The 25,486-nt window shown below is 38.8% G+C and overlaps 1 protein-coding gene across 1 annotated transcript in view; it reads left to right on the top strand.

The window, feature by feature from the left end:
* The window catches only part of LOC131246946 (uncharacterized), a 223,901-nt gene that overhangs the window by 149,187 nt on the left and 49,228 nt on the right, over positions 1-25,486 (top strand). Inside the window, exons 5-18 of the mRNA XM_058247406.1 lie at positions 5,753-5,839; positions 5,944-6,015; positions 6,605-6,676; positions 6,773-6,844; positions 7,363-7,434; positions 7,616-7,687; positions 7,782-7,853; positions 9,100-9,171; positions 9,256-9,348; positions 12,917-12,982; positions 13,811-13,846; positions 13,993-14,039; positions 23,961-24,343; positions 24,419-24,617. Of these exons, the coding sequence (XP_058103389.1) occupies positions 5,753-5,839; positions 5,944-6,015; positions 6,605-6,676; positions 6,773-6,844; positions 7,363-7,434; positions 7,616-7,687; positions 7,782-7,853; positions 9,100-9,171; positions 9,256-9,348; positions 12,917-12,982; positions 13,811-13,846; positions 13,993-14,039; positions 23,961-24,343; positions 24,419-24,617 (1,415 nt within the window). The remainder of the gene's footprint in view (positions 1-5,752; positions 5,840-5,943; positions 6,016-6,604; positions 6,677-6,772; positions 6,845-7,362; positions 7,435-7,615; positions 7,688-7,781; positions 7,854-9,099; positions 9,172-9,255; positions 9,349-12,916; positions 12,983-13,810; positions 13,847-13,992; positions 14,040-23,960; positions 24,344-24,418; positions 24,618-25,486) is intronic.

The raw sequence follows: 25,486 nt of genomic DNA on the forward strand, positions 1-25,486 counted from the left end.
CGTTCACCACAAGGATTAAAGAAATCATAAAAATTTCATGCCATTAAAAAGCTCATATGGGCCACACCAGCTACATATATAGGATTTAGCCCTGATTGCATATTGATTTCTATGTTCTGTCCCATATATAAATTTTGTATCAGGATGATGTAGGGTGAAAATAAAGATTCCACCAGAACAACGGTTTTTATTCTACTCATACCTCAGGCATTTTTTCAAAAACGTTTCGTACGTATGATAATTTCCATCCATACGAACGCATGAGATCATTTCCCACTTTTCGTACCTTAAAGCTAGTTGCCTCTGCCCCGGGTACACGAAGTTCCTGTGGTAGGAAGCTGTGTGCGCCCATAGAGATACCTGTGATAAATCCACTCCGTCCATCAGTTTATAACATCACAATAAGGCAGGAATCCAAAAATAACGCAGATCCAAAAATCAGATGGATCATACAACACAAAACAGTGATAACGGATACCGTTGAAATCTTCCTGGAGCTGCCTGTGATGTTTATATGCCATCCAAACTGTTCATAGGGTTTATACCACCCAGATAAGCTGTAGGAACAAATATCATCCTAAGACAAAACTTATGTAGCCCCGTAAAGTTTCCAACGGTGGATTTCAATCCTGACTTTTTTATGTGGTGTGGCACACTTGAGTTTTGGGTCTACTTGATTTTTGTAATCCTGTCTTATTATGATTCTTATAAGCTGATGGACGGAGCAGATTTGTCATCGGCATTTCTGTAGGTCCCACACAGCTTCCAACCGCAGCAAATTGGCATCCCTCATTGAATTATTTGATGCTCTGGCAGCGTATGATTCTCGCTAAGCAGGCACTGAAATACGGTACACTTGGCATAAATGAAATAACGTAGCATTGCTAAGCAACAGTACAAAATTAGATGGTACTTCTTATTGAAACATAGGTATTTGATGAAATAAGTCCATTGGATGATTTGGGATCAGCTCCGTGACTCAGTGGCAGATAGACTCCTATACCAACCCTGAGACCAGGGATCGGACCGATACGGTGGTTACACGTTTTTAATCACGATAAACATTTAAAATGCAACACACTACTGCTACCAATATCTAGTCTATATATATATTTTAATGTGCCCACTAACTCTAGTGGGCTTCAATTTTTTAAGTGGGCCCCACCCTTCATTTGGATGTTTATATCTTGAGCATTTCCTTTTTATTTACCCAATCCTTTCTATAGTAGATCCCAAATCGAGTAACTTACTATGAAAAGTGTATTGAGTAAACTTTGTGGGTTTATTGTGGTTTGTTTACATATTTTATCCACCATCCATCCATTTTTACCTGATAATTTTAGGGCTTAATCCCAAAAAACAAGCACATCCAAGGCTCGAGTGGACCACATCAAAAGAAATAATGTGAATTGAATGTCTATCCTTAAAATTTTATTAGAGGCCAAGTTTTGAATCAAGCTAATATTTATGTTTTCCTTTCATTCATGTTTGTGTAATCTTATGAACAAGTTGGATGATAAATAAATATTATTGTGAGTCTTAGGAAGATTTTAATTGTGGAAATCTCTATTCTCATTATTACCTGTGGTGTGGTCCACTTGAGCTTTGGTTATGCTTTGATTTTTTGGCTCAACCATTAAAATGAGCTGAAAAAATGGATGGACGGTGTGGATAAACCACATACATTTGTGGTAGACCCAGTAGAGTTTACTCGGTACCATAAAAGTGTTTTAAGTTAAGCCGCAGAGAAATCCCACTTCATTCTTTTCCATACATGGCATATTTTTGGTGCTTATTAGTGTTTCTTGACTTTTTTGAAAGCGTGTTATTGTGTCGGCGGGTATTTATTTGTAGGTGTTTTATTTTTTTTAAATTTATTAGTGTTTCTCATGGTTTGAAGTGTTTCTTCATTGGTATCATTCATATCGTTTCTTGTTACTGGAATTGTTTGGTGTTTATGGTATTTGTGGGTTTTTATTTTGTAGGTGTCTGTGAGTGTATTTTTTAAATATTTGTGAGTGTTTCTTGGTATTTTTGTGTCTCTCTTAGTGTTTAGGGTTTTTTTCTATATTTATTAATATTTCTTATTGTTTGTTGGTGTTTATAGGTGCTTTGTGGCTTCTTTATTATTATTATTATTATTATTTTATTTGTGGATGATTTTAGTATTTCTTGATCTTTTTTAGAATGTATAAGTGGTTTATTGGCGTTTTCTGATATTTTTAATGTTTACGGGTATATTTCATTTTTTCAGTGTTTATTTGTCTCAAGGGCGTTTGTTTTTTTCCTTTACAACCGTAAATGGTGATAATAAGTGATAATCTCTCTATGCTATTTGAAAGAGAAACAACAAACTGAGTGTTTATGCCTCAAAATTGGAAACGGGAATTGTATGTGTGAAAATTTTGGCTCCTTGTCTGATCCATGCCATCCATTTATTTTATGAGCTCATTTTAGGTCATAAGCTCAAAAATAAGGTAGATTATAACCTCAATGAACCACATCATAGGAAATAACTCATGTAATAACATCCACTATTGAAACTTCAAACTTTCCTAAGGCTCATAAAAACATGCATTAGTCATCCAACCAGTCATGCATTCATACAAACATTGACGAAGGGAAAACATAAATATCAGCCTCATCCAAAATTTCTATGGCCTCTGGATGTTTTCAACTATAAGCGTTCAATTCTCTCTTATTCTAAGTGGTGTGCTTTTCTTGAAGGCCCCGCATATTAATTTAGTTTTTCTTCGAATTTAGTCAGTAATAGTTACTTATTTATCATTGTTCACCACCATTAAAAAAAAAAAAAAAAACCGAGTCGGCGGAGAAAATTTACCGAGCAAAATCAAGTAGGAAAGAGATTAGAGATACTATGCATTAGACCAAAATGCCCTCGTGAGTGGAGCCCTTTTTCCTTTATAACGTTACTGTATGATCATGAGTCCGCAATCAACTCTACAAGTTTTCAAATCATGCTCCGCTGTTTGTTCTCTTAGTGGTTCTTGTTCTGTCAGAATTCACTTTCATCAAGCGCTGATCTTTCCAATCGAATATGTTATCTATACGTCTTCTCCTCGCTTGGGTTCTTGCGTTGAATGTCTTTGGAACGTTGGGATATGGAGCTACTCTGCTTGTTCAAGATGAAGGTACGAAGCTGCTTTTTGAAGAAGAACATGTAAGGCTATGTTTCAACGATCTAAGCCATTTGATGGGGTGTGCCTCAAAAATCATCAACTTGGGAAGATTCTAACCTTTCAAGACGTTTAAAGAGATGGATGGATTGAAATCTTCCAACATGCTAGATTGTATGGTCATCCATCCACAAGAGACGCCCATCCCCACCTTTACGGTATGCTTGACGGTTCATTCAGTAATACCACAGGGAGCAGGCCATGGTGCAAGATTCAATGCGATCGGATGATCCTAACCCTTTGAATGGGGCCAATTTGTTACAACCGTTGGTTTTTTATGGACCATAAATCACATGGTTACGACCATATACGATGGTTGGACCTATTTTGTTTCTCCATTCAATCTCAACCGTCCATTACTCATTATATTGATTGGATGTTTAGGATCATCTGATTAATGGGATTTTTCTACCATAGCTTGCTCTTAGTAGTACAAATGAATGAACAGTTTAGATCTACGATTGGGCATCTCTCATGTTATTTGAAGGCTATGATGATGCTAATCAGATTCATGATTGGGCCTCTCACATGTCCGTTGAAGACTTTGGAGACGCCAGCAAATTAATACTCTCTCTCTCAGAGAGAGAGAGAGAGAGAGAGAGAGAGAGTATTTTGGTGATAGACGGGGTATTTAGAGAATGTTTCATTATTTCAAAAAAAAAAAGAAGGAAAAAAAAAAAAAAAAAAGCACTGGTACAAAACAGATGTTGATGTTGGGTGGAAAAGCCATTCTGCCATTATCTATGAATGGTATCCAACCCATCGAAGGTTTGCTCCACTGTATAAATTAGATTATGAAAGAATTAGGTTATTGGAATTATCAGGTGGGCGAAACAATGGACAGCAACCAAAACCTCCAAATTCATGTGGTGGGCCAGTTGCTTGATTTTCAGGATTTTCCATTTTTCTGGTGGAGAAACAATGCTGAGAATGTGGGATGATATGCAGACACCACACACCAACGACTAGTTGCGTATGGAACTGGTTAAATGGCCAATTGCTCAAAAACAACAGACATAGGAATCTGCAAGCAATCTCTCTATAAAAGAAGTATATGTAATAACCCAAAACAGAGAGGAGTGATTAGAATGTAATGTGAAAGGGGTCAAGGTCAGATTCCCATATTTCGACTGGTATTTTGAACATTGACAATCTACGCATTGACCCTTGTTTTTGTGTGATGTGATTAGTGAGAGCTCTTAAGGAAATTGCAACAACACTCAACAGACCAAGATGGAATTTCAGCGTCGATCCCTGCAGTGGTGAACGTAGCTGGGTAACACCAAACACCAACATGCATGAAAATAGCTCCGTCGTATGTAGCTGCACTGGAGTCTGCCATGTCATGGTCATGTACGTTTTTTTCTCATCTTGACAGAACCTCTGGCTCAAGTGTCTAAGCCTGGACTGTGATGGGCTAGATTCAAAGACCCAATTGGCTAACCCAACCATTTCTCATGTGGGCCTTGGGCTTTTCAGCCCAAGAAGGACCAAGGTCAGGTCAGAGATCAAGTGACCAGGGTTTGGCTAGGGACAACCATGTCCTGGGCCATTGCCATCCCTAAGCTTGGGTCGAGCTGATTTGCAATGAGTACACGTGGCAAATGACTCGGTTCTTGGCAATATCCAATCTTGAAAAGGAACCTCATTATCACTTCACGAGATGGGCTTAAACAACCCCATCTCGGTCCATTTCCAAATGGAAGAACGCTTGCGAGATTCGTATGGACGGACACCGATGGGGTTGCTTTCATGTGGATGAGATCCATCCCGTCCATCAGGTGCGCCACCATGTTTTTGGAATGCATATTGAAAATCAGAGCCATTGAGCACCCCGGCGCGCTACACCATGGAAAGCAGTTGAGAAGGGAAATCCCACCATTAAAATCGTTCAAATTGTGTGTGGGGTCTACCGTGGTGTGTATATGAAATCCAATCCACTCATCTGACGTAACATATCATAATAAATGGGATCAAGAGTCTGGATATCCCAAGACTCATGTGGACCATACCAGATGAATTTAGAGGTTTTTGGAATGATTTTGCACCGTTCTCTATGGTGTGGCCCACTTAAATATTGCATTTAACTGGGTTTCATAATCCATGGTCAAAATGTCACAGTGCATCTGACGGACGTGGTGGATCTGATTCGTATGTGTCCTACGAATCGCTTGGTTAGCTCAAGGGACGCTTTGGGCGTGCCTATTCAAATTACCCGCTTAACGGCTTTCCCTCGCAGAGCCCTCAGGCGCGGGAACCTTTCTGGAATGCTTCCACCACAACTGGCCAGCCTTCCCTACCTTAACGAAATGTAAGTACTCTCTTTCACACCATGGCTCACGTTAGCTTCTCCCAACACTAGTTCCTTAAGTTACTCTAACCATCTCATCTCTTCCTATCTTTGACAGAGATCTAACTCGTAACTACCTCAACGGTACAATACCTACACGATGGGCTTCCATGCAGTTGCAAAAAATGTAAGTTTCTCTTTTTCACTCTCTCTTTGGTTAATTTTAGCAAATCAAAGCACAATTTTTCTAAAATCAACCGAGGAGGACTTGTTACTGCAGTTCTCTCGGTGTGAACCGCATATCAGGGCCAATCCCAAAGGAACTTGGAAACATCACCTCCCTCACCAGTCTGTAAGTTTCTGTTATTCTCTGTCTCCGTTCCGTTATTATTTGAATTTCCGTTTGGATTTTGTAACTGCCTTTGTCAAAATCATGAAAGAAAGTCGTATTTTCAGTGTCATCGAGGCTAACCAGCTATCTGGAGATCTTCCTCCGGAACTCGGGAATCTCACCAACCTAGAGAGATTGTAAGGCCTTTCTCCCTTGTTTGAGAAATTCTATGGCAATCTGTGCGTGATTGGAGTGGCTTACTTGAGTGAGAACCTTGGCCACGCATCAGGTGGATCTCGAAATGATCATTCCATGGCCTAAAATCAGGATCGTTCAACTAATCAGGTGGGTCACACATGTATCTCACTGATTTAGACTGCTGGGCCATCTTGATTCTATCTTGCCATGGCCAGTTCCAGAGCCTAGGCAAAAAAGAGGAAGGTTGATTTCCAGTTGGTAGCAGATTGTAAAACCTTTGCAAAATCTACCATTTAAAAGCCGACCCCAAATTGCTTGGAGAAAGGCTACAATGATCATGTACAGCCCACCTGATTAGTGGACCAGCCTATTTTTGGGCTGAGGCATGTTCTCATTGGGTCACTCTATTTGAATGGCTCAGATCTTGCACACATTTGTTACACGCCTCTTGAATCACTCTCTTGCGTGGATTGCCTTAGCACTTCTTTCCAACTCTATATTTGGCGTTTGCCTCTGGGATTATTTTAGAATCTTCATCTTTCTTTAGAGTTTTATGTATTTTGAGTGTTCTGGTGTTCTTGGTTGTAGGATGATTTCCTCAAACAACTTTACGGGGGAGTTGCCAGAGTCGCTTGCAAAGCTCTCAAACCTCAAGGACCTGTAGGGTTTCTATAACTATTTTGCACACAAAAAAGTTCATCAATCTTTCTTGATTATAACTGCGTCTATTTTTATTTTGTTATTGGTAAAATGCAGTAGGATAAGCGATAATCGTTTTACTGGAAAGATACCTGATTTCATTCAAAACTGGAAACGACTTGAGAGATTGTAAGAATTCTTTTCCTGAAAATCCATGAGTTTGTTCAGTTTTGCTTTTCTGAATTGATGCGGATGGATTCAATGTGCTCTAGTTACCATTTCCTATATGTTATCTACCTATTAATTTATAAGATTGGAAAATGTGCCAATCAATGAGCTTGACCATATGATAGATCATATCATCATGGATGGACCAATGAAAAGATAATTGCAGCAATTGGATGTTTCCAACAATTCAATACATGGATGTTTTTTTCTGGACCATTGATCTAAACTTTTTCTTCACTGTCCAATAGTGGGTGATAGATTGGATATTAATGAACTTACAATCGTAATGGGTTTTGTGGTTTAGCTCATCCAAGAGGTAGTCCACTAATTGGATAGTCTGTTTCCATTGTCCAATTGCACCAATCAAGGCTTTATAGGGTCCATACCATTTACTAAATGACACACGATTTGGTTTGCATCCTAAACCTTCTGAATTTATTCCATTTTTTAAAAATTCAAATTGAAATCTTGTATGGCAGAGAGATACAAGGAACCAATATGGAAGGGCCAATTCCTTCTGGCATTTCTGGTTTGGAGAACTTGATCCAACTGTAAGTACAATGCTTGAATTCCCATCTTTAGTAGTTTTGTGTGAAACACATCCTTTGTGATCTCATCATCATCATCATCTAAACCTTGTCACAACTAATTGGGGTTGGCTTCTTGATCTCGTGCTTAGTAAAAATAAAGTGAATAGATCTCAACTTTTCCTTGTGGACTCTTTATATGCAGAATTATCAGTGACATAAGTGGAATGGAATCAGATTTTCCCGAACTGAGTGATATGGCAAACATTAGGACCCTGTAAGTTCAAGGTTTATCTTCTTATGTTCTATGGAAGTATGGCGGTCTTTGCTATCTGGTGTCATTGAAGTCCATTCTTGGTCTGATCTTGCAGGATATTGCGGAATTGCAATATTATTGGAGAGATACCTGCATATATTGGAGAAATGAGACTCCTGGATTTTTTGTAAGTCAGTTTTTTTTTTTTTTCCTTGTATATGATTAAAATCTTCTTTACTAGCCAATGTTCTTTCCATTTGCTTGCTTTCATTGGATGAATAGGTTCGTTGAACATGGATGCTTTTGTGATTCCAGTCCTTGTTGTCATTGTCATTGTTGTTGTTGTTGTTGTTGGTTTTTATTTTTATTTTATTTTTTTGCGTGTTATCTAGTCTTGTACCAGCATACTTTTTTACCATGTTAAAGTGAATGCACTGGTATGTAGTATCTGCACTCTTGTATTATTTTTCCTAGTGCGTACATTTACTCTTTTATATGTTCACCATAAATATTTTTTTCTTTTCTTTTTGAGAGGTAACTTTAATTTTATTAAAAGAAAAAGGCTGTGTAAACAGACAAACTATATCAGAGGAGCAGATGATGTAGAACCATCTTTTCCAAATAAAATTGAATTTGCTCCCCACTCTCCAGTCCCCACTTAGAATAAAGATGGCCCAAGCACCTTTCAAAAAATTAAGAATTGCCAGAGGACTCATGGCAGAAGAACTTGGGGATTTAGCCCATTAATATCATGACCTTCCTTTTAGCCTTAAGGAAAATATCTTCCGCCGACTTGTGTAGCTTTTAAATATTCTGTTTATGTTATGCCACTGTCAACAAAAGAGTTGTAGCAGAGATTGCCTCCATAAAACCTTCCTTTTTGGGCCACAACAACCCTCATAACAATATACCATACCTTGAAGATATAGTTGCAGTGTGTAAAGATAGTTCACCAACTCCGCACCCTGATGATATAAGATACATACATTGGGAATAGTCATCATTTTGCTCCTCAAGTGGTCAATTGTAAGCACCAATGGCTGGTCCATTGATCAGATGGGCCACAATTTATGAAATAAATGGACAGCTAATAAAAAATTTCCCATAGTTTAACATTGTGGCTCGCAAGATGGGTAAACCAGCCTGATTTTTGGGCCAGGGTATCTATATGGTGGGATTCACCTGATGGATGGTTTGGAACTTTGGTTCTCGTATTTGTTTTCCATGTTGGCACATGTGGTGGTATGTGGATGGGCTTCTTGGTACCCGTTTATGGGATTTGCAGACCATTAAATTTCAGTAGATTTAGCAAAAATCTCTATTTTAATAAGTGTTAACATTTAATTAGAAGTTCATGAATAAGATGGATATAACATGAGTTATTTGGGGACAGATCATTCTTACCTTTTTTGGCTTGTGTGATTTCTTGGCAGAGATCTTAGCTTTAACAAGTTGGCGGGAATGATTCCAAGCACCTTTAGAAGCCTACCACAAGTGGATTTCCTGTAAGCAGTCTAATTTGTAACTATAAAGTTTGGGCTTCCATGATGATGTTTATAATGCCATGACAAAGAACTACTCAGTCACAGTGAATCAATGACATGGCTTTTGATTAGGTATTTGACTAGCAATTTGCTAACTGGATCTGTAGAAGACTGGATGATTAATAAGCCAGCAAACATGTACATTTCTCTTCCGGATGCTTGGTATCAATTTTCAATATATTGATTGCATATCTACTAATTGGAATACTACATTAGTTCTCCTTGCATGCAGTTGTCACTCTCTGTTCCTCACATTCTAATAGTCTGTCTTGAAGCATTAATCTTAAATGCTGGTAATCAGTTTTGTGTTTGATATGCTTGTAGAACCTAACTATCACTGAAAAACTACTAAGCGAATGTTAGGAACTTGCTGAGAAGCGTTGTCATACTTGACAAGCAGGATCTGTCTCTGATTTGGAGGCACAATCATCAATACACTACATGCCCGAAATTTTATTTTATTTTGGTGTTTTCTTCTAGAAGAAAATCCAAGTAGACAATAGTACTGGTAAGAAAACTGGTAACTAATTATATTTAAGGCTAATCTACATGGGACTATATATATAACCTTCAAACGTGACAAGCTTGAGAAGGCTGACCCTCATACTTTGTGGAAACATTCCTCTGCACAGTCCTAAATTTGCAAGCAAATGCATGATGGATGCACTTGAAGTAAACCAATTTGATTTATCCCCCTCCCTGTACAACCCATATTTTATTATATTTTATAAATAATGAAGTTCATTGGATAGTAGGAGAATTGCATCAAAAGAGGGGCAGAGATTGGCCAATGTGGCCTACATATGCTTCCTTTGTTGGCTAGAAACAATTCAGGCCATCGTAGGATTAATTGCATTCATGCATGAATAATGTAGAGAAACCAAAAATTGAAATTTTATGCAAGCAAACTCTCTACATACCTTTCAAGAAGAAGCCTTCAATCTGAGGTAGAATGAACCACTAATCTGCTAGGAAGATGGCCTCTGATGGTTGCCGCCTTAGGTCAATCCAAAGAGCCCCACGCTAGATGATGATGGGGTCCTCTTCTCTCTCTTCAAAACCTTAGAACCCTTGCTTGTGCAGGGTATGTATGCCCTAGCAGTGGGACCTACTAGTTTAATAGTTAATTACAAAGAGTGCCATCACTACTCTAGTAAAAACAATGGGTCTTTATGCACATGGAACTCTCCCAATGTAAATACATATGATGTCCATCCATCACTCCATCATTATTGTCACAAAAGGTGGGCCCATGCCTCAAAATAAACCCCACCTACTGTAACTTAAAGATCTACCGGTGGATTAGCAATCAGCCACTATCCAAAATCAACATTTACTTAAAACAAAAAATACATTGTTTCTCTTTTAAAAAAACCTATTGTGAAAACACATTTTGACACAAAAGATGACATTCCTAAATGACTAACTAGGCTGATTGTAACAATGACCTTTCTTGGTGACCAATCTTCAATTAAGAATCTAACTTGTGGATATCTTGTGGGTCATCCATAGTATATAGAACTTCTCTTTTGGAAAACCCAAGAGCACCTAGGTACTGATCCTCATTGGTTTCACTTTATATGCCTCAAAACTTCCATGGGAGAAAACCCAAGTCTCCATGGTGAACCCTCCCATTAGAGATTGACAAAACGTGCATGGGAAGTGTGTGCTCTCTAATTAAGACCAATGGAGCATTCCTTCAAGTGTTCCTTGTGAAATGTGTCGCAATCCCATCTGAGCACACTAATGTACTTACATGAAGACCGCTCTCAAATTGGCCAAGATCTAGTCAACACTGCAAAGAAGTCATACAGTACCATGACAACCTTCCTCATGCACTGCCTAAGTACACCCAGCGATTTAAATATTTATACTATCGGTATTGCAAAGCAGCGATACGAAACTGACTGAAAGTGTTGAAATTCCCGGTATCGGTTAATATTTCACAAAATATCGCTTTTATAACTTACCTGATATCGTGGATACATACAATACGTATCGGCGATATCGCACTTGTGTTAGCCCCCTTGCAAAAAAAAATCAAAAATCGCCAAAAAACTGATTTTCTCATAAATTTTTTGCCATGATTACTTTCCTAAGGGGATTTCGACTAATCATTTTCATTTGTTTGGAGAGAAAAGGGGATTTGGGTGCGAAAATTGTAATCGGAGAGCATGTGGTACCCGAAAATCCAATCGGTGATTCCGTGCTAATTTCAATTCTTTTTGTGTTTAAATTGCTTGAAATTAGTAAAATGAAGTTAGTAATCCATGATTTTGGATCTTTTGCATATTCAATCATGGATTTTGACCTCCGATTTTCAAATTTGGGAAACAATCTTTTAAAATTTCTATTTCACCCATTTAACTTGCATTTGGAGTGAGGAAAAATTACATTAGAGTGTCTGGAGGCTGGTCTACAGATAGAAGGAACTTTTTGAAATTTTTGAAAAAAATATTTTTTAATTAAAAATATCGAAATAATATATAAAAATTTAATGTTTTAAAAAAATAGATTTACCAAATGTTATTTGTGCCTAATATTTATGTATTTATGAGTGTACATTGATCTTAACATCATCCACACATTTAAATTTTCAAAAATATGTTTTTTAAATAAGCGCACTGTAGATTGTAGGATAGATTTAGTGCAAGTATTTTGTACATTGACTGTTCTAATAAATTATATGAGTTATCGAAATGTTACTGACTTTTTTATTTATTATATTAATTTTTATTTAAAAATAAGTATAAAATGTTAAAATGTTTGAGATGATATTTCCAAGTCCAAGTTTTGGTTTCTCTATATCTGAACACCCCCTAAGAAATCCACAGAGTCGTCTCCACTTAAGCACCAATATTTGAGTCCTTGATTTAACTTTCTCTACAGGATTTCAATTTCAATAGATATTTTGCCTCAAGTATTCTAGTCAAAGACCAAAGACCAGCTAATGACATAGACTTTTACTCTCTACGGAAATTTCAATTGACATGCTCTCTAAATTCTTATTATTCCTTTGCTTCCAAATTTCTCATAAAATTACGAATGGAAAATTCTCCAAAGAATTCAGCCCTTCTCACCAAAAGGATTGCTTGCCCACTCATCAACCAATTTAAATCTCAAGCAAGAATACCCAAAGCCCAAAAAGACCACAACACACGAGCCAAGCATCTTGCAATGAATAAAGAGATGACAGACCGTCTCTTCATCATTTTACTTAAAAGGCATATGGTAGACTGCCAAGCGTTCCATAACCCTTTCCAAAACCATACTTTACATGTAAAACCGGGACAAAAGGAAATTGGAAGGCCCATCTACCATGATTATGCTGATATGGGGAAGATGCTAACACTTGTCTCTTAAGGCTGTGTCGAGAAAGAAAAATGCAAATATGGAAGGTTTAAACTCTGTTTTGATCTCTTGTATAGAATTTGTGTGGTACTTTGGGTTTCCCTTGATTGAGTTGCATCAGCCAGTGAATTTCAAAGGACAAACTTTCGACATGTCCAATCTCTCTAAAGATATGGTCAAATGCTCAAAATTTTGTTCCCAAATTAACAGGCACTATTTCACTATTGAGGTTTGAAATTATTTCCATGTGTTTATATTCTATTTACATGATGTGACTTATTTTTTCCGTAACATATGAATAACTTTTTTATATCATTTTTTTTTCCCATGTTGCTTGCTTCTTGAAATGCTTCAGTGATCTTTCTTACAATAATTTTACATGGGGAAGCCATGTGCCACTAAATTGTCAACAAGGAGGAACGTAAGAATAGCCTTCACTCTTCAGTAGTTTTAACATTTTAGTACCTCATGGTAGGGGTGGCAATGGGCTGAGCTCGTGCTGGGCCAGGATGGTCCTAGCCTTGCCCAGACTCTAATTGGGCTAAAAAGGACTTGGCCCTGGACTTGGTATTATAGGGTTGGCCTTGTAAGGAGAAGAGTCAAATGATCAAAGGTTTGGAATAATCCAAGCAAAGAATTCTTTGGGATATCCTCTATCCATGGTGAGTCTCATCATATAAATGGTTTTGGTCCTAGCTCATACTTATTCTCGAAAGCCCCAGCCCTGGCTCGATCGATACCTTAATCAGGCTAAAAAGGCCTTGGCCCTAGACTTGGCTCTACAAGTCTGGCCTTGCAAGGAAAAGAGTCAAATATTCAAAGGTTTGAAATAGTTCAATCTAAGAATTCATCAGGGTATCCTCCATGCACGACGAGCTCCATCATATACATAATTTTGATCGTTAAAACATGACCCCAAATTCAACGAGTGTCTTTACACTACACATGTACGTTGATAGGAACTACTTTTGTACTATGGTGTCCCACTTGATGATCGGACCTAGACAACTGGCCGGGTTAGACCATTCATCGTTCACCCAGTCCTTGCTGCAAACCAGCCATGAATTTCAAGCCTAGCCTGGGGCACTCATGCCAAGTTTAGAGGCCCAAGCCTTGGGCCTATAGGGCTCAACCACCCAGCCTATTGTCGCCCCCACCTAAGGTTATGTAGTCTCTCCTTTTTTTTCTCTTTTTTTGCTTCTTCTTCTTCTTCTTCCTTAAAGAGATTTTCACTTTTTTGTTTGTACAGAAACTTGTTTGGAAGCTCTTCTATAGGGAACAACACGTGAGTACTTGTTTTTGAAACTGCATGGTAAATTATAGATAATCGCCAATGTTTGTGAGTAGCTGGTTTGGTTAATTTGGAAGCCCCCAGGCACATTTAAATATGTGATTCATGCTGATGCATTCTGGACCACATTGATAATGCAGAAGTGGAGTTTTTCCATGCTCAAAAAAGATCTTTCCCTGTACAAAATGTAAGTTTCTCCCTTTCGAATTAGTGTGAACTTGAAATTGTCTTTTTCATTCACAAATTTGTCCTTCATGTGGTTCCTTCCAATGTAAGTATGTCCTTTTTTGAATTAGTGTCACCTTGAAATGTCTATTTTGTTCTTACTTCTGTCTTTGGTGTTTTCTCATTTGATCTTCCTTCCAAAGTATGCAATAAGTGGCATCAATAAATATATCAACCAACAAAATTCTATAACTTATCCAATTCAACTAAAAGACATGAGCATATATACAAAGATTTGGAGCAAAGACAAATGATGAGGAAGATGACAACAATCACGGAAACATGAGGATGTTAACTAACAATAAGCTTCTCACTTCTTGGAAGATAAAACTTCCGTGGATCTTGTATTTATGTGAGTATCATTTAAATGGCAAAGCATGCTCTTAACTACTAAAACTAATTATAAACCCCATAAATGCACATTCTCCTCCCACTTAAAGTGGCTCTTCTTCTAATCTAAAGTGTTCAATGGAATGCAAGTCTTCCCATTTTAGATATTGATAATCAAATCATTGTCATTACATTGTCCCAGCTATTTGTGGTCAGCTTTCTCATGATTGTTTTGCGAATGTACAACAACCAGCTGCCTATTTGACATCAACCCTCCCGCTTTACCCGAGCTAGCGATGGGCTGGTGCTTTGTTACCAATTGGAGTTGTAAATTTCATAATTAAATAACTTCAAAAACATTGTAATTCTTATCTTTTGCATAGAAGATGCCTAGAAAAGAAACCTGAAGAAAGGGTAACTTTGTGTTAAACCTTGGTCTAATTAGGTCAATTCGGGAGTTTATCTGAAGTTAGATTTCTTCTTCTTCTTCTTCTTCTTTTTTTCCTTTTTTTTGTGATGAATTATTTTGATTGAAAAAAGGCAAAGGTACAAAATGTTGGATGTAGGCTAGTGGGGCCCACTGGTGAGCAATCACTAGTGGGTGGGTCCCACATGTTTAGGCTTTCTCCGGCCTTTTCCATTCGGTTGAGATTTCAAATTCAACTTTGAATTTGAAATATGATAAGAGATAGGGATTTGACCGGATAATATGGTTTCATCCTATCTCATCCGATCTCTCCCTCCTTTCCTATAAAAAGGGATGCGTTCTCTCTCTCACATTTAACAATCATACGAAATATCGAGAGTATACAGAGAGATATAGTGTGCACGGTAGTCTGTCCATCTTAGCTTGTCCTTGGGACGATCTGATCCATAAATCGCAATCCGAGGCCACTATATACCGTAGGATCAGAGGTGTGAATAGTTCCATCTGCTCCAGTAGTAGATAGGCGGGCCGTTGGAGCACCGTTCTTCTGCTTTGTGAGGATTCCAAACTTCGTGTAGACCGTCAGATCTTGAGGGCTCACCTTCCGCGCTTCCCAACAGTGGTATCAGAGCATATTTAACAGCGAATCTCCGATTATATTCATCTAAAAAGGTAAGTAACCCATCCCTTTTTTTTTGGATTGGAATCCATGTTTTACGAATGGTATCAAATCAGCATGTGTACGGTAGATTAGTTTTTGTATACACGTATGCCATGTGCATGTAAGTTGTACCCCATGCGTGTACATCATATCCACCAATAATTGTTTAATAGAAATACATCCACTAATAGATGTTGTATTGAACTACACCACTTAAAGGCATGCTCACCTACGCACCTTTACACACGTGTCATTGGTGTCGAATCCGAATGGTTAATAAGATGCGGAATCCCATGAAACCTTAGGAGGTGAATTTTCACACTGATCTAAGATTCTAGTGGGCCATAGCAAAGAGAAATTCAAATCGAGGGAAGAAAATGTTTGAATTTGTAATGGCCCACCAAAGTTTTGGTTCGAAGTAAAAATTGGTACCAGGGGATTTCATGAGGTTCTGCTTCATGTGGACCGTTCAGATTTATAAGACTCATCAGATGTGATGAGTTCTCAAAAAAAAAAAGGGTTCGTATGTAGTACGATACGACCTGGATCGCAGGTGAGTGTTCCGCCAGCTGAAAGTGACGTCTCTCTATTAAGATGTCACACTCTATAGCTGTTGTGCAGATGTACACGTGTGTACACATGTGGGCTAATATGCACATGTACACGTTGGCTGATGTCCACATTCTGTACACACGTTGGCTGATGTGCTACATACAAACTACCAGCAATATAGATGTCGTATTGTAGTACACCACAAATATATTGCTCCTGTATTACTCTATTAGAGAAGCTGATTGGATGGTGTACATCATAGTTATTGTGCACGTGGGAAGCTGATTGGCTGATATACATCAAACCAGCCAAATAGCTGTTGTACATGTGGGTCTGATCACGAGATGTGTTGTATCCAAACCGTCCATCCATATGGCAAGCTTGGTATAAGGATGTACAGCATGGTTGCCCCCCCACACAAACCATTTTACATATAAGTTATGGTGGGGCCCACAAGATTAGATGTTTTACGCTGTGCGTGAAACGTGTTACAGTAGATTCGACCCTCTATGTGATCATCTATAGTTGGATGAGGCGCACATGTACATGTGTTAGCTACTGTACACGTGTGTACACGTGTTGGCTAATCTGCAAGTACATGAGTTAGCTACTGTACACGTGTTAGCTACTATACACGTATGTACACGTGTTGGCTAATCTGCAAGTGTACACATATTATACTGGGTCATAGCTTCTGCTATACACATGTGTACACGTGTTGTACACGTGTTGGCTAATGTACACGTACAGTACACGTGTTGGCTGATATGCAACATACAAGCTTTTGGTGGGCCGAACAAACTATACATGAGAGATCCACCATCTAAACCATACAAGCTTCGATATTGTTGACTATACACATGTTGTTTTGTGCAAAACATCAGCCGCACATGTGGGCATAGTTGATGTATTGTATTATAACACATATGGGTATGTACATCAGCTGCACATGTGGATCTAATCCGTGTATAACACAGATCTCATCACAAGATATGTGTTGACTCCGAACCATCCATCCATCTGATGAGCTTGGATTTATGCTAGAGAAGAAAAATAAGCACTTGGTCAATGTGCAAGTGTACGCGTGTGTTCACATGTCGACTGATGTACAAGTATATATCACATATCTTACTAGTGCCTCTCAAATTCAAATGCCTAGCTGCTGTGTGAAGCAAATTGGTTCATGTACATCTCACGTGTTGGATGATAGTATAATGTACATCTGTAAAGCTGCAATGCACGTGTTAGTTGATGTACACGTGATTGGCTGATGTACATGTACAGCAACTATGTTTTAGTTTTGCCAATTCCACATGTGTAGATCTGTTGAAAAATGAGTGCACATATATGATGAATTCATACTTAATCTACAAAACAATTGTGTGGCCCACATTCAGATATGTTGCAACCTGAATGTGATATCCTTTTTAAAAAAAAAAAATTTGATCATATATAATTCTTATGAGATGATGGACACATATCAAGAATGTTGTTTCTTTTATTATATCTTCTTCACTGTTGATCTAAAGCTTATTAGTAATCGAAACAATCATCAACTATGATAATCAATGTTGATGAAAGGATCCATCATCAACAATGATCATTATCGGTAATGATCGGATACATCACTAATAGTCATGATCACAGGTGAAGATTGTACTCTCTCTATATCTAAGCACTTAATTTTTCCTTTCTGATGATGATGTTAATATGCATGAAAATATTCGGCTTGATGTGTTTAGATCTAAGTCCCCTTATTTTTCATTGGAAAATATAGAAAAACTTAGTACTTAGATACTCCCTATACACAAATAAAGGTTGTGCATAACCTGAGTGGGAGTTTATTCTCCTCCACCAAATGATGCATGCAACCATGTAATGGAAGGTTGCACGTTATATAAATTTACTCTTATAAAAGCATTAAATCTCATCTTAATTAGAGAACTTGATTGTTCTACACCGCCCATTCAGGTATGTGGAGTTTCAGATCTCATAAAGATGTGTTAACTACTTTTATACATTGAAATTTTATATAACACGTAGAAATGCTGATGATTAGTGTCAATACCTTAGATCATAGCTAAGTAGTGATACTCATACAATGTAGAGATGACCACCAAAGCGTTAATCGCTGAACAGCTAAAAGGACAACATTTCAACGGCAACAACTACGAAGACTGGTCCCGCGCAGTGCGATGTCTTCTGGACAAGGATGACATATCTCGCACACTCGATGTAGTTCAAGAGGAACCCATCCTGGCTGAAAATGGAAATTTACAAGAACATAGGGTTGCGATGACTTGCTATAATAAGTGGCGAAAACAAAATCGTTTAGCCCGTAATGTCCTTCTTAGCACTATGCACAAAGAATTCATACCTACGTATGAAGTGCATGAAACCGCTAAGGGAATCTGGGAAGCACTGACAGATGCCTATGCGCAGAAGTCAGATGCGAGAGTTAGGGCAATGGAATTGGAATTCCAGGAGTACAGGATGCCTGTCGGCTGCCCCATCAAAGATCATATTCGTAAGATGGAGCAAATGATAGGTGCCCTTAGGAATGTTGGGTGCAAATTGATTGAAAATCAGAAGATTATAGCCATGCACCGTTCCTTGCCTGAATCTTGGGCCCAAATCAAAAGAATTCTGAACCATACTATTCTATCACTACGTTCAGAGACTTTTGTGGCCACTTGGTACGTGAGATTGAAATGAATGCAATTCAGCCAGGTTCGGCCAAAGCCTTTGTAGCAGAGACCCATAAGCGAAAAGTTAACAATAAACGATTCAAAGCTCGCAAGAAGGCGAAGAAGAATAATCAAGAACAGAAGACCACAACACCTCCTCCAAATCTCAAGAAGGGGAATGGAAAGAAGAAGCAGAAAAAGATAAAAATAATCTGCTTTGTCTGTGGAAATTCCGGCCATTATGCTCGGCAGTGTGCCCACAAAAAGATGGTAATTTCTCAGTCACAAGATACTTTATATGTAGGCGTTTGTTCTGAAATCCTTTCCGTTGATACTATATCTAACGAGTGGATTTTGTATTCAAGCGCAACAAAGCACGTGACACAGTCGTCGAGGACTCGAGGAATTCCAGCCTGTATCTAAAGGAAGTTACAAGCTGTACATGGGCAATAACGCTGTTGAAGACGTACTAGGGATTGGCGTTCTCCATCTCCGTACGCGCATAGGGCAAACAATAATCGTTCGTGATACTCTTTTTGCACCGGGGATGCGTCCGAATTTAATTTCTGTTTCTAGGTTATTATATGATGGTTTTGATATTCGATTTTTTGCGATTAGAGTTTCTTTGAACTGAATAACCTCATCTTTGCATGGGGAAATTTAATTTCAGATTTATTTATTCTAGACGTAGATTGTGATAATGCCCATCTTGCTTTATCTGCTATATCGAATAAAACTGTAGTATCTGAATCTCAAAAATGGCACGCGAGGTTAGGTCACATCGAAAAGGATCGTATGACAAGACTAGTACGTTCTGGTCTGTTAGACTCCTTATCCAAAGTTGATTTGCCATTTTGTGAACATTGTGTGTCCGGAAAGACATCGAAGAAACCATTTCCCAAAGTGGCTAGGTCTAAGGGCACACTAGAGATAATCCATTCAGATATTTGTGGACCCTTTAATGTACATGCCAGAAACAGATGTCAATACTTTGTCACTTTCATTGACGATTACTCGCGCTATGGATATGTGTATCTCATCGCACACAAATCTGAGGCTTTTGATTGTTTTCTTAAATATAAAGCTGAGGTGGAAAATCATGTTGAGAAAAAGATTAAAATCCTTCGATCTGATAGAGGTGGCGAGTATACATTTAAAACGTTTAAATCATATTGTGAAAATGTTGGAATTGTTCGGCAGTACACAATGGCTTACACTCCACAACAAAACGGTGTTGCAGAGAGAAGGAATAGGACACTATCGATGATGGCACAAGCCAATCTCTCTACCATATTCTGGGGAGACGCACTGTTAACAGCCGTCTACGTCCTTAATAGAGTCCCATCCAAATCCATTCCTAAGACTCCATATGAGATGTGGTCTGGGAGGCCTCCTTCTTTAGCCAACCTACGCCCTTGGGGATCTTTGGGATATGTTTTGCTACCTACTCAACATAGAGGTAAACTTGATAGTAAAACCATTGAATGCGTGTTCATTAGGTACCCTATGCATTCAAAGGGATACGTTCTAGTTTATGAGGACCATGGACGATGGATTGAGATAGAATCCCGAGACGTGACCTTCGTTGAAGATAGATACCCAAGCCGAATGAAGCAAAAGGTTCCAATAGAACTTTTTGAAATACCCGATGTATCTCAGGAGAGTGGGAGTTCTGCTCCTCAAGATGAAGATGCTCCTATAGTTCACTAGGATAGTGGGAGGACATCTCAGCAGGCTTCTGAATTACGTCGAAGCGAAAGAGGATTGATTCCCCGAAGATACTTCGATATTGAAGGGCAAACATTCTCTTGCGTTGCAGTTGATGATGATGAACCTGATTCATATCAGGATGCATTATTATCTTCTAACTCGGCCGATTGGATAAATGTTATGGACGAAGAGATCGCTTCCATGGAGAAGAATAAAGTCTGGGAACTTGTTGATCTGCCTTCCAATCGTAAAGCGATGGGTAATAAATGGGTACTTAAGATCAAAAGAAAGGTAGATGATACAGTGGACAAGTATAAAGCACGATTAGTTGCTAAAGGTTTTACACAACAAGAAGGCATTGATTACGAGGAGACTTTTTCACCTGTTGCAAAGTTCTCCTCAATCTGCATGATCTTGTCTATTGTCGCAAGTTTAAACTTAGAGTTATATCAGATGGATGTAAAGACCGCATTCTTAAATGGTGACTTGGATGAAGAGATATACATGCAACAGCCCATGGGTTATGTGGACAAAAAGCATCCAAAGAAAGTCTGCAAGTTGTTAAAATCTATCTATGGGCTGAAGCAATCTTCAAGACAGTGGTACATGAGGTTCCACTTGGCCATCACCACTTTTGGATTCACCATGAGTGAAGAAGATCATTGTGTATACATGAAACGGTCTGGAAGATCTTTTCTGATACTATCTCTATATGTAGACGATATCCTGTTAGCTGGTAATGACATGCAATTGTTGATATCGACTAAAGATTGGCTATTCTCGAACTTTGAGATGAAAGACCTCGGTGAAGCCAACTTTATTCTTGGGGTAAAAATCATTAGGGATCGCCCTAAGAAATTTTTAGGCTTGTCTCAAGCAACCTATATATAAAAGATCTTAGAGCGGTTCAGGATGAAAAATTCAAAAGCTGTTGAAACCCCTATGGATAAAGCTACCAAGCTAGACAGGAAATCGTGTCCCCAGACTAAAGCTAAGAAATTGGCTATGTCCTCAGTACCTTATGCAAGCGCAGTAGGGAGCTTAATGTATGTTATGCTTTGCACCAGACCGGATATTAGCTATGCAGTTGGCATAGTCAGCCGTTATCAGAGTAACCCGGGACAGTCTCATTGGCAAGCCGTCAAACGTATATTCCGCTATCTTTGAGGAAAAAAAGACCTAATGTTGTGTTATGAAGGCACAAGCCTCAAGCTCAAAGGATATTCAGATGTTGCTTGGGGTAATGACGCCGACGAGGGAAAGTCTATTTCAGGATATGTATTCTTACTCGGAGGAGGAGCTATCTCATGGTCGAGTAAGAAACAGACATCCACAGCTCTTTCATCTATGGAGGCTGAGTACATTGCATGTTGTGCTGCAGTTCAGGAGTGTGTATGGGTTCGCAGATTTCTATTGAGTCTGGGTGTTGTACCGAGTGTTCGTCAGCCTATATCGCTGAAGATAGACAATACTTCTGCCATTGACTTGGCAAAGGACCCTAAACACCACCAAAAATCTAAGCACATTGAGATCAAGTATCATTACGTCCGTGATCAAGTGAGAGATAAGAAGGTCGCCCTTAGCTACATTCCTACTAAGGATATGATGGCTGATCCCATGACGAAACCTATAGCTAGAGATCTATTTCAGGTTCACGTCAGGCAGATGGGATTGAGGAAAGCTTGACTGATGTACTTGTTTTGTAGTACCTTTGATCTTTCATTAATGAATATTATATTCCTTTTTATTCAGTATTGAACACTAATATAACTAGGTATGAAGATCATCAGCATTTACCTTGAAATCATGTAGGATTTCTATTTTTTTGTCGGCAGGCCGGTCACCCACTCGCACGGGTTGACCAACCTTGAATGTACAAGAGAGGTACATTTGGGGCTATGTTTATACATTGAGGTATGAACTTCCCTTTATTGTGAATAATAAAGGATGAGGATATGAGTGAGTCGTATCCGCCTACAATCTTATAAAGATTGAAGATGAGACTGATAAAGTCGAATAACATAATCGCACCATTCCGTTACATGCGATCAATGTTATGGCCTGAAATTAAAGACAAGTTATGAGGTTATGAGATGAGTCGTACCTTATGTAGAATGACCTTCGTATTGTAGACCCGACATTCATGTAGTATTGTCTACTTTACGACGTGGATTGTAGCCACGTGCAGGGACCTATTACCTACAGATTGCTTTGATTCGATCTAATCATTGCAACGTGCGAGTAGCCAGTCCCGTAGGTGACTCTTTGTGTCCTTAGCTACCCTCCTCTTGTGTATATGAGGATGAGATTGAGTGTTGCTACTTTAGTGTACGATGACGAAAGGTCCTTGATTGGCCAGACTCAAGCAGCTTGATTAATTCCAAATTACACATCTGCGTGGGGAAGATCCCGTGACAGCTACACCAAGTTTCTAGAACTATAAATATGCACTTGAAGACTTATCCGCCGGCAGTATTGAGTTGTTTTTATTAGACTTTTGCAAACAGTATTTTTCTTAAAAAGCATATATATATATAAGTATTGCTTTGAATTGGTTTTATTCGAAGTTTGTGAAAAATCAAGTTTTCATAATAACTCGATAAGTTGGATAAGTGCGTATGTTGGCCGAGTACTCCAGGTCGGGAGTTAACTCCATCCGGTGTGGTCATGCGGACTAGGACAGGCATTGCAAAGCTTGGGTTATTGAGTACTAGTCAGGTGGTCACTTAGTACTTAAGCACCTGTGAGAAGATTATGGTGATCCAGCTGGTCCCACGCCTCTGATTCTTTTGATCGCGATGTTTAGTTTTTGATTGTTACTAGGCGAGTTAAATGGACAAATTTTTTGTGCCTATCCCACAGTGTGATTGAGTGGGAGAATGTTGGATGTAGGCCAGTGGGGCCCACTGGTGAGCAATCACTAGTGGGTGGGTCCCACATGTTTAGGCTTTCTCCGGCCTTTTCCATTCGGTTGAGATTTCAAATTCAACTTTGAATTTAAAATATGATAAGAGATAGGGATTTGACCGGATAATATGGTTTCATCCTATCTCATCCGATCTCTCCCTCCTTTCCTATAAAAAGGGATGCGTTCTCTCTCTCGCATTTAACAATCATACAAAATACCGAGAGTATACAGAGAGATATAGTGTGCACGGTAGTCTGTCCATCTTAGCTTGTCCTTGGGACGATCTGATCCATAGATCGCAATCCGGGGCCACTATATACTATAGGATCAGAGGTGTGAATAGTTCCATCTGCTCCAGTAGTAGATAGGCGGGCCGTTGGAGCACCGTTCTTCTGCTTTGTGAGGATTCCAAACTTCGTGTAGACCGTCAGATCTTGAGGGCTCACCTTCCGCACTTCCCAACACAAAAACCATCAAGGTAGTGGAAAAGAAAAACAAAACAAAGATGAGGCATGGAAATAACTGTCTGAATTAGATTAGCTCTTCGGAATTTGCCTTTTCCTTGATCTTATCCTACAGCACTAATCACTTGTATCTTTCTATGGCAGATCATTATTCTTTGTATATAAATTGTGGTGGAGATGATGTAACTATAAACAAAAACACCACATATGAAGCAGATCGAGAATTAGTTGGGGCTTCGACTTTTGTTTTAAGTGATGGAAGAAATTGGGCACTTAGTAGTACTGGAAATTTCGTTAATGATGAAAAACCTATAGACAGCTACATAGCAGAGAATAAATCCATGCTCTCTATGCCTAACTCTGAGTTGTACACTAAGGCACGGCTTTCTCCCATGTCCCTCACTTATTATGGGCTTTGTCTTCTAAATGGAAACTACACCGTGAAGCTCTACTTTGCAGAGATAACCATCACAGATGGCAGAACATATAGCAGCCTTGGAAAGCGCATATTTGATGTTTACATTCAGGTAGTTAATCACATCACAGAGATACTTTTCTGTTAATTTACAGGAGTCAGGTGTAACTGAATTAGTTTAATGCAGGGAGAGCTGGTATTGAAGGATTTCAATATCAAAGATGAAGCTGGTGGTTCTGGTCGAGCAGTCGTGAAGAATTTTACTACTGTTCCTGTGTCTAATAACGCTTTGGAGATCCGTTTCTGTTGGGCGGGGAAAGGGACACAAATTGTCCCAGATAAAGGAACCTATGGCCCTCTCATTTCAGCAATTTCTGTTGACCCTGGTATGATTTGTGTTTTGTACAAGTGTATTGTTCTCGTTATCTTTTGTTGTTCAGGTAAATAGATCCCAAGGACTATTCTCGGCTTAGAAAAGGTCTTGAAGTGGCGGTGTTTGCATAAGTGGTTTCTTATCTTGTTTGATTTTAATTGGAGGATCTACTGCTTGTCTAATTTCAATTGTGGTCCATAAAAAATATTGGAGCATTGGACTACTAATGTATATAGAGGTATCTCTGTTCACTCTTGCTGCCCTCTCATTCTTGCTCACCCGTTGTGCCTTGCCATGTGGTTATTCATATCATGCATCTAGTAGCTTCCAACTGTGGATTTTCTCTGTGGCAAAAATCTGCTGCTTAGAGATCTTCACCATACTTAGAGAGGGAAGTTGGAAACAGTTAGCCATATCTCATTGTTTTTTTCTGGGTGGCAAGGATCTTTGATAAATGAGGTTTTCTCACACAACCAAGCCAGTTCACAATGGGGTTGGGTCCTTACTCATGGCTCACTGGTAGACTCACAAGAGTTTCAACACAAAGGTCATGGGTTCGAGTACCCATTGTGGTGTGTCTGTGGGTGTTAAAAAAAAAAAACAGTTCACAATGGGGCCTACTAGCTGAACAGTTTGGGTCACCATGTTGGGAGACAAAAGAGGCAAGCAACAAATGGCAAGGAATGTCAGCAGAATTTATATGCAGGATATTCTTTGGCTTCTTAAACATAAAATATATAATGTTTTTGAGAAGGGTAGAGTCAGATTTTGTAAAGAAGTGATTTTGGTTCTGTTAATTGGTTTGATCAAATTTCGAGGGCTTTCTGAGCTTTCATATATGCTACATTTTCCATCAGAAAATCAGCGTTGATGTATTACTAT

Source organism: Magnolia sinica, chromosome 5, assembly GCF_029962835.1.
Source record: "Magnolia sinica isolate HGM2019 chromosome 5, MsV1, whole genome shotgun sequence".
In the NCBI taxonomy this organism is placed as follows: Eukaryota; Viridiplantae; Streptophyta; class Magnoliopsida; order Magnoliales; family Magnoliaceae; genus Magnolia; species Magnolia sinica.